Source organism: Nerophis lumbriciformis, linkage group LG39 (assembly GCF_033978685.3).
Source record: "Nerophis lumbriciformis linkage group LG39, RoL_Nlum_v2.1, whole genome shotgun sequence".
Taxonomy (NCBI): Eukaryota; Metazoa; Chordata; class Actinopteri; order Syngnathiformes; family Syngnathidae; genus Nerophis; species Nerophis lumbriciformis.
The window spans coordinates 6,857,501-6,868,123 of NC_084586.2; the positions used below are offsets into that span (position 1 = coordinate 6,857,501).

General features: G+C 38.1%; 1 protein-coding gene across 2 annotated transcripts in view; it reads right to left on the minus strand.

The window, feature by feature from the left end:
• phyhd1 (phytanoyl-CoA dioxygenase domain containing 1) overlaps positions 1-7,412 on the minus strand; it is a 23,058-nt gene extending 15,646 nt beyond the window's left edge. Inside the window, exons 1-6 of one of the 2 annotated variants that reach the window (XM_061932105.2) lie at positions 7,227-7,412; positions 3,374-3,532; positions 3,126-3,201; positions 3,005-3,052; positions 2,863-2,918; positions 2,746-2,808 (exon numbers count right to left, since the gene is read on the minus strand). In XM_061932105.2, coding sequence (XP_061788089.1) covers positions 2,746-2,808; positions 2,863-2,918; positions 3,005-3,052; positions 3,126-3,201; positions 3,374-3,532; positions 7,227-7,259 — 435 coding nt within the window. In that variant the 5' untranslated portion in view covers positions 7,260-7,412. The remainder of the gene's footprint in view (positions 1-2,745; positions 2,809-2,862; positions 2,919-3,004; positions 3,053-3,125; positions 3,202-3,373; positions 3,533-7,226) is intronic. The other variant, XM_061932106.1, reaches the window with a different exon arrangement.
• Between the last annotated feature and the right edge of the window lie 3,211 nt (positions 7,413-10,623).

Consider the following 10,623-nt stretch of genomic DNA (forward strand, 5'->3'; position numbering starts at 1 on the left):
ATTTTGGCTTTTTTAAAATTTTTCTTGCCATTTTCCAAATTTTTGCTGGTGTTTTTTGTAATGCATCTAGGGCCAACGACAAACGAGTCACTGGCCAGATGGCCCCCGTGCACACTTTGGGCACCCCTGCTGTAGAGGCTAACTGTATTCTTAGTACCACAGTATATTTGTTCATCCTACGGTTACATATGGGACGCGAGTCACATGGTTGTCTTACGTCAGCGCTGGGAGTAGTAAAAGCAGCTGTTCACCTGGCGGGTTTTTCCTGAGTGATAAAGAGGGGATGAACTAGGAAGTTGTTCTTTAGCTACCCCCTTGTTTTATCATATATTACTGCCTTGGCACATGTCAATATTTAGTTTTGTATCTACAAAAATCAACACAAAATACGTACTTTGGAGCAATGTTCACGGACTCTAGTACAAACCCCGTTTCCATATGAGTTGGGAAATTCCGTTAGATGTAAATATAAACGGAATACAATGATTTGCAAATCATTTTCAACCCATATTCAGTTGAATATGCTACAAAGACAACATATTTGATGTTCAAACTGATAAACTTTTTTTTTTTTTGCAAATAATCATTAACTTTAGAATTTGATGCCATCAACACGTGACAAAGAAGTTGGGAAAGGTGGCAATGAATACTGATAAAGTTGAAGAATGCTCATCAAACACTTATTTGGAACATCCCACAGGTGAACAGGCAAATTGGGAACAGGTGGGTGCCATGATTGGGTATAAAAGTAGATTCCATGAAATGCTCAGTCATTCACAAACAAGGATGGGCGAGGGTCACCACTTTGTGAACAAATGCGTGAGCAAATTGTCCAACAGTTTAAGAACAACATTTCTCAACCAGCTATTGCAAGGAATTTAGGGATTTCACCATCTACGGTCTGTAATATCATTGGCGCAGTGGAAGAGTGGCCGTGCGCGACCCGAGGGTCCCTGGTTCAATCCCCACCTAGTACCAACCTCGTCATGTCCGTTGTGTCCTGAGCAAGACACTTCACCCTTGCTCCTGATGGGTGCTGGTTAGCGCCTTGCATGGCAGCTCCCTCCATCAGTGTGTGAATGTGTGTGTGAATGGGTAAATGTGGAAGTAGTGTCAAAGCGCTTTGAGTACCTTGAAGGTAGAAAAGCGCTATACAAGTACAACCCATTTATCATTTATTTATTATCAAAGGGTTCAGAGAATCTGGAGAAATCACTGCACGTAAGCAGCTAAGCCCGTGACCTTCGATCCCTCAGGCTGTACTGCATCAACAAGCGACATCAGTGTGTAAAGGATATCACCACATGGGCTCAGGAACACTTCAGAAACCCACTGTCAGCAACTACAGTTGGTCGCTACATCTGTAAGTGCAAGTTAAAACTCTCCTATGCAAGGCGAAAACCATTTTTCAACAACACCCACAAACGCCGTCAGCTTCGCTGGGCCTGAGCTCATCTAAGATGGGCTGATACAAAGTGGAAAAGTGTTCTGTGGTCTGACGAGTCCACATTTCAAATTGTTTTTGGAAACTGTGGACGTTGTGTCCTCCGGACCAAAGAGGAAAAGAACCATCCGGATAGTTATAGGCGCAAAGTTGAAAAGCCAACATCTGTGATGGTATGGGGGTGTATTAGTGCCCAAGGCATGGGTAACTTACACATCTGTGAAGGCGCCATTAATGCTGAAAGGTACATACAGGTTTTGGAGTAACATATGTTGCCATCCAAGCAACGTTACAATGGACGCCCCTGCTTATTTCAGCAAGACAATGCCAAGCCACGTGTTACATCAACGTGGCTTCATAGTAAAAGAGTGCGGGTACTAGACTGGCCTGCCTGTAGTCCAGACCTGTCTCCCATTGAAAATGTGTGGCGCATTATGAAGTCTAAAATACCACAACGGAGACCCCCGGACTGTTGAACAACTTAAGCTGTACATCAAGCAAGAATGGGAAAGAATTCCACCTGAGAAGCTTAAAAAATGTGTCTCCTCAGTTCCCAAACTTTTACTGACTGTTGTTAAAAGGAAAGGCCATGTAACACAGTGGTGAACATGCCCTTTCCCAACTACTTTGGCACGTGTTGCAGCCATGAAATTCTAAGTTAATTATTATTTGCAAAAAAAAAATAAAGTTGATGAGTTTGAACATCAAATATCTTGTCTTTGTAGTGCATTCAATTGAATATGGGTTGAAAAGGATTTGCAAATCATTGTATTCCGTTTATATTTACATCTAACACAATTTCCCAACTCATATGGAAACGGGGTTTGTATTTGGCTTGTTAGCTTCCCGTCGCAGGCTTGCAGTGACGGGGCACGGACTCGTGGTTGAGGAGAGAGTTGTTTGATGTTGAATGCTAGGAAATGTCCGATGTGCTGCAACGATCAGCCTTAATGCATTGGTGCAGCTTGATGATTTATGAGCACGTCATGCAACGGCAGAGGCATGGGTCAGTTGGTCATTCTCCGGGTGAGGGTGTCACTGATGTCATATTAATGTTTTGTTTTGTTTTCTAATATTTTCGCGATCGACCAGTAGGGTCCTAAAGATCGACTCGTGGATCGCCATTAATGGTGTAAGTAAATATTTTTAATACTTTAATGTCATCAGATAATGTGAAAAAAGCTAAATATAATATTATTAAAAAGATACATATTATATAGTGTCCAAATCAATATTTTTGTATTACAAACCTAGAGTATGTTAGTACCTGTTAGAATTTCATAGCAAGAAAAAGGGGTCACCTTAAAGATGTACATGCTCTGCACTATGACGGGATGAACGAGGCCGAGCTTCCTGGCGATGCCCTGATAGAGCAAGAGTTTAGATGATGGAGAAGTCATGTGATTATTTCCCCTCACCTGGACTTTGGCTGAATGAGTCACTTTTCTGTACAAAGGCTCATAAGCATGAAGTGCTGAAAAAAGAAAGTAAGCAGATGAATGGTGTTGTGTCATACCATAGTTGGATTTTTCAATTATTATTATTTTTTTCCAAACGTACCATGTCCGATTTTATTCAGCGATCGATGTTTTGGTACCGCAAATTCTCCTGCAGGTGCAAAAGCGACAATTTTAAAAATCCCTTCGCTCGTTTTTATTTGATACCCAATAAGTGCACAAACCTTTGTCGTCAAACACTCCCTTCTCGAAGAAGAAGCGGACCTTATCGCCACTGGTGATGAAATAGTCTGCGTTTCCCTGCGGGAGGCCACCATGAATACACTTATGTGTTAGTCTAATTCTTCCTCATTGTCCCGTGGGACCAGTGAATTCTGCCTAGCAACACATGACACGTCAAGTGCAAAAAGGAATACATTTTTTCTTGAACTTCAGAAAAGACTTAATGGTTATGTAGTGTAGCAGGGATCACCTGCGTCTTGAGCTGCTCATCCTGGTCGGTGGAGAAGGTGGTGCGGCAGTGCGCCGGGACGTCCATGTTGTCCACGACCTCGGACATCCTCTGTCGCAGCTGGTCGCACTCTGGCGGGGTCAAAAGGCCGTCCAGAACCACATAGCCGTCCTCCATGTACTACACAGGGAGGTCATAGGACGGTAACGTTTGTGTTATTAAAACCGGTTCCTCCCAAATAGTGGGGTGGAATATGCTTTATCAGTATCGTGCTGTGCACTGCAAAACGTGCTCATTGTAGCCATTAATCCTGACTTCCTCATTTTGATCAAATCAGCACAAATTGTTTGTCATTTGTGTTTTGTAGGTTAAAGTGCTTTTGTCAGAATAATTGTATCTAAGTTAGCACAAAACTTTGTGTTGCAATGAGTTCCCGGCGAGAGGACAAAAGCTGTCTTTGAACCTACCAAGAAGAAGGCTTGTAAAACTCCACTGTGTTGGATGGGAAGCAACATGAAGGTGTTCTGTTTCTTTCATGTATTGTAATCAACAGAAATATATTGTCTTGACCCAAGAACTACAAAATGGAGAGGGAGCAGGGCCTAACGCCCCTACAGGGACCTCTTGTTTGAACTGTTTTAATCAAAGGCAATGGCTGTTTACGACTCCTGTCCCTTAGAAACAGCTGTTGCCTTGTAATCAGGGAAAGTCCAAATAAAAGAGGTGGCGTACAATCTTTCGCCAGAGCGTGATGGAGACTGTACAAGAGTACAACCCAGACGCGCTCTCCTCAATTGAGCCAAATTTAATTCTGTCTGTTTAATTCCTTGCTTCTTGTCTCATTTAATAGATGTCATCAGTGTTTGAACCTGACAGCTTTATATACTGTGCCCCTGAGTTAATGTTGCTGTATAAATATATTGAGTTTATAAAAAAAAAAAAAAAAAAAGAGTTCAGTCTCAAATGGTTAGTTGGTCAAAAATGAATGACATTTAAAAAAAAACAAAAAAACAAGCAATGTGCTTTAAATATTTTCTGTTACAATGTTAATAAAGTTATTATTTGCTGTGTTGATCTATATCTATTATTTTTTTTTTTTTTTATGTTAATAATTCATATACTGTAATATTGTACATGGTAATTGGGATTTGTTGTATATTGTATATATTATATAAAAATATATCAGTATGTATTATATAGTGTATATATAACATAAATACTACATATATGTTATATTGCTACTATGGTACATTTTTAGTCTACTTTATACCTGCATTATCCTTTCCATCCTTTGTAACTGAGCTATTGTGTGAAACCATTACCCTTGTGGATCAATAAAGTTTGTCTAAGTCTATACAATGTGATGCAGAGGTGTACTTATAACCATTTTATAGACAAATTATACTATTTACAGGTAAAAGCCAGTAAATTAGAATATTTTGAAAAACTTGATTTATTTCAGTAATTGCATTCAAAAGGTGTAACTTGTACATTATATTTATTCATTGCACACAGACTGATGCATTCAAATGTTTATTTCATTTAATTTTGATGATTTGAAGTGGCAACAAATGAAAATCCAAAATTCCGTGTGTCACAAAATTAGAATATTACTTAAGGCTAATACAAAAAAGGGATTTTTAGAAATGTTGGCCAACTGAAAAGTATGAAAATGAAAAATATGAGCATGTACAATACTCAATACTTGGTTGGAGCTCCTTTTGCCTCAATTACTGCGTTAATGCGGCGTGGCATGGAGTCGATGAGTTTCTGGCACTGCTCAGGTGTTATGAGAGCCCAGGTTGCTCTGATAGTGGCCTTCAACTCTTCTGCGTTTTTGGGTCTGGCATTCTGCATCTTCCTTTTCACAATACCCCACATATTTTCTATGGGGCTAAGGTCAGGGGAGTTGGCGGGCCAATTTAGAACAGAAATACCATGGTCCGTAAACCAGGCACGGGTAGATTTTGCGCTGTGTGCAGGCGCCAAGTCCTGTTGGAACTTGAAATCTCCATCTCCATAGAGCAGGTCAGCAGCAGGAAGCATGAAGTGCTCTAAAACTTGCTGGTAGACGGCTGCGTTGACCCTGGATCTCAGGAAACAAAGTGGACCGACACCAGCAGATGACATGGCACCCCAAACCATCACTGATGGTGGAAACTTTACACTAGACTTCAGGCAACGTGGATCCTGTGCCTCTCCTGTCTTCCTCCAGACTCTGGGACCTCGATTTCCAAAGGAAATGCAAAATTTGCATGGTTGGGTGATGGTTTGGGGTGCTATGTCATCTGCTGGTGTCGGTCCACTCTGTTTCCTGAGATCCAGGGTCAACGCAGCCGTCTACCAGCAAGTTTTAGAGCACTTCATGCTTCCTGCTGCTGACCTGCTCTATGGAGATGGAGATTTCAAGTTCCAACAGGACTTGGCGCCTGCACACAGCGCAAAATCTACCCGTGCCTGGTTTACGGACCATGGTATTTCTGTTCTAAATTGGCCCGCCAACTCCCCTGACCTTAGCCCCATAGAAAATCTGTGGGGTATTGTGAAAAGGAAGATGCAGAATGCCAGACCCAAAAACGCAGAAGAGTTGAAGGCCACTATCAGAGCAACCTGGGCTCTCATAACACCTGAGCAGTGCCAGAAACTCATCGACTCCATGCCACGCCGCATTAACGCAGCAATTGAGGCAAAAGGAGCTCCAACCAAGTATTGAGTATTGTACATGCTCATATTTTTCATTTTCATACTTTTCAGTTGGCCAACATTTCTAAAAATCCCTTTTTTGTATTAGCCTTAAGTAATATTCTAATTTTGTGACACACGGAATTTTGGATTTTCATTTGTTGCCACTTCAAATCATCAAAATTAAATGAAATAAACATTTGAATGCATCAGTCTGTGTGCAATGAATAAATATAATGTACAAGTTACACCTTTTGAATGCAATTACTGAAATAAATCAAGTTTTTCAAAATATTCTAATTTACTGGCTTTTACCTGTATAGTCCTGATGGAGAGTGGGGAGGCGCGGAACAGTTTCTTCATCCTTGGGCAGGGTCGTAACAGAATATAACTGAGAAGTGTATGAGAGTAATAGCAAGTAAAACATTTTTGAGGATTTTTCGTGTGCCACAAGATAATCACAAGGAACAAAAACATAAGCTATGACACTATAATAGACTCCACATTCAGTAAAAGTGGCCAATGAACATTTAAAGGCTGGTGAGCATCTGGGAAAACGTGCAGTTTAATTGTCAACCTTTTGTGTATTTGATATGATTATTTTCTATGCATTTTGTTTTGTAATTGTTGAGTAAATGTGATCTCATTGTTATTAATGCTGTTTCTGTGTATCATGAGAAGAGAGGCTTGCCGTTGTTGTTATATGCGCCTCCATATATGGTAGTGCAGGTTAATTTGCGCTATCATCACGTGATCTCTTCTGGTTCACTTCGCGCGAGAGAAGACACACACAGAAAAGTTCGATGGAGTTGTGTTCTATTTTCCACAGTTACCGATGTTTTGTTTCCCGGTGCTGTGAGGCATTGTACTGAACCATCATCTTTCATATATATACACAACTGGAGTATTCATTGAAGATGAGTGAAGAAAGAGGAAACCCAACAGTAGTGCACACTAAAAAAGTTGCAGTTAACCATTATTACAGTATATATTTTTAACACTATCCATTTTATGTTGACTAACAAATAATAAACTGTCCTGATTTGTTTTTTTTTACAAATTGCACAGTGGGCAGTACTGTGTAAATAAAGGAAAGTGACAGTTGAACTCGTGACGTTGATGCTGCCCAGCTGGTTACGTAATCGTCCTGAGGCAGACACAAGTGTCGATCGTAACAAATACATTTATTTACCTTTTGCACGTCGCGGTCTGTCAAGAAATCCATGTCGTGGAAAAAAGGAGGAGCGAGGAGGATCCGCTGACTTCTGACCACGTGACACGCGTCTGACTGGAAATGTAAGAGAAACCGCTCCAACTATGAAGCTCCAACGTCCACTAATCGGATTTTGGACTTAACTCTTTCGCCACTGGGTTGTAGTCTCCATGTAGTTACACAGAGTGACCGCTTAACGTCGCTCTTTCTTCGGGAGGTGAAGAGCGTCTGAATTAAGAATGTCCTCTTGTGGCCATTCTCCGGTACAACACTTATTGGAATGCAACACAGATAATCAGAAACGTATACACATCTCTATGTCTATCTATTTGCCAAATTGTATATATATATATATATATATATATATATATATATATATATATATAAAAAAAAAAAAATGTATATATATATATATATATATATATATATATATTATATATATATATATATATATATATAAAAAAATACAAATAAATATATATATATATATACACACGTATACACATGTATATATATATATATATATATACATATATACGTATATATACATACACATATATACGTATATATACACATATATATACGTATATATATATACATATATGTGTGTATATATATATGTAAATATATATATATACACATATATATATGTAAATATATATATATACACATATATATATATATATGTATGTATATATGTAAATATATATATATATTTACATGTATATATATATATACACACATATATATACATATACACATACTGTATATGTATATACATATACATGTATATATATATATACACACATATATATACATACTGTATATGTATATACATATACACAAATATATACATATACATATATGTACACATATATATACACACATATGTATATATATATATATATACACATACATATATATATATACACACACACACACATGTATATATACATATATATACACACATGTATGTAATCTATATATATATATATATATATATATATATATATATATATATATATATATATATATATATATATATATGTATGTACAAACCCCGTTTCCATGAGTTGGGAAATTGTGTTAGATGTAAATATAAACGGAATACAATGATTTGCAAATCATTTTCAACCCATATTCAGTTGAATATGCTACAAAGACAACATATTTGATGTTCAAACTGATAAACATTTTTTTTTTTTTTTGCAAATAATCATTAACTTTAAAATTTGATGCCAGCAACACAAAGAAGTTGGGAAATGTGGCAATAAATACTGATAAAGTTGAGGAATGCTCATCAAAAACTTATTTGGAACATCCCACAAGTGTGCAGGCTAATTGGGAACAGGTGGGTGCCATGATTGGGTATAAAAACAGCTTCCCAAAAAATGCTCAGTCTTTCACAAGAAAGGATGGGGCGAGGTACACCCCTTTGTCCACAACTGCATGAGCAAATAGTCAAACAGTTTAAGAACAACATTTCTCAAAGTGCAATTGCAAGAAATTTAGGGATTTCAACATCTACGGTCCATAATATCATCAAAAGGTTCAGAGAATCTGGACAAATGACTCCACGTAAGCGGCATGGCCGGAAACCAACATTGAATGACCGTGACCTTCGATCCCTCAGACGGCACTGTATCAAAAACCGACATCAATCTCTAAAGGATATCACCACATGGGCTCAGGAACACTTCAGAAAACCACTGTCACTAAATACAGTTTGTCGCTACATCTGTAAGTGCAAGTTAAAGCTCTACTATGCAAAGCGAAAGCCATTTATCAACAACATCCAGAAACGCCGCCGGCTTCTCTGGGCCCGAGATCATCTAAGATGGACTCATGCAAAGTGGAAAAGTGTTCTGTGGTCGGACGAGTCCACATTTCAAATTGTTTTTGGAAATATTCGACATCGTGTCATCCGGACCAAGGGGGAAGCGAACCATCCAGACTGTTATTGACGCAAAGTTCAAAAGCCAGCATCTGTGATGGTATGGGGGTGCATTAGTGCCAAAGGCATGGGTAACTTACACATCTGTGAAGGCACCATTAATGCTGAAAGGTACATACAGGTTTTGGAACAACGTATGCTGCCATCTAAGCACCGTCTTTTTCATGGACGCCCCTGCTTATTTCAGCTATACAATGCCAAGCCACATTCAGCACGTGTTACAACAGCGTGGCTTCGTAAAAAAAGAGTGCGGGTACTTTCCTGGTCCGCCTGCAGTCCAGACCTGTCTCCCATCGAAAATGTGTGGCGCATTATGAAGCGTAAAATACGACAGCGGAGACCCCGGACTGTTGAACGACTGAAGCTCTACATAAAACAAGAATGGGAAAGAATTCCACTTTCAAAGCTTCAACAATTAGTTTCCTCAGTTCCTAATCGTTTATTGAGTGTTGTTAAAAGAAAAGGTGATGTAACACAATGGTGAACATGCCCTTTCCCAACTACTTTGGCACGTGTTGCAGCCATGAAATTCTAAGTTAATTATTATTTGCAAAAAAAAAATAAAGTTTATGAGTTTGTACATCAAACATCTTGTCTTTGTAGTGCATTCAATTGAATATGGGTTGAAAAGGATTTGCAAATCATTGTATTCCGTTTATATTTACATCTAACACAATTTCCCAACTCATATGGAAACGGGGTTTGTATATATATATATATATATATATATATATATATATATATATATATATATATATATATATATATATATATATATATATATATACACACACATATGGCTATCTATAATTTTTACAACTCTTATTTTTTTGTGATAGAGTAATTGGAGCACATACTTGTTGGTCACAAAACACATTCATGAAGTTTGGTTCTTTTATGAATTTATTATGGGTCTACTGAAAATTTAACCAAATCTGCTGGGTAAAAAGTATACATACAGCAACATACATTATCAATTTTGGTGATGTAGAAAAGCTACAATCAAATCAAATTAGCTCCATGTCTTGGCCTCTTAACTTCATGTGAGTCCTGACTTAAACCCCATTGAGAACATGTGGACAATGCTGAAGAAACAAGTCAATGTCAGAAAACCAACAAATTTAGCTGAACCGCACCAATTTTGTCTAGAGGAGTGGTCAAAAATTTAACCAGAAGCTTGCCAGAAGCTTGTGGATGGCTACCAAAAGCGCCTTATTTCTTGAAACTCGCCAAGGGACATGTAACCAAATATCAACATTGCTGTATGTATACTTTTGACCCAGCAGATTTGGTCACATTTTCAGTAGACCCATAATAAATTCATAAAAGAACCAAACTTCATGAATGTTTTTTGTGACCAACAAGTATTTGTTCCAATCACTCACAAAAAAATAAGAGTTGTAGAAATTATTGGAAACTCAA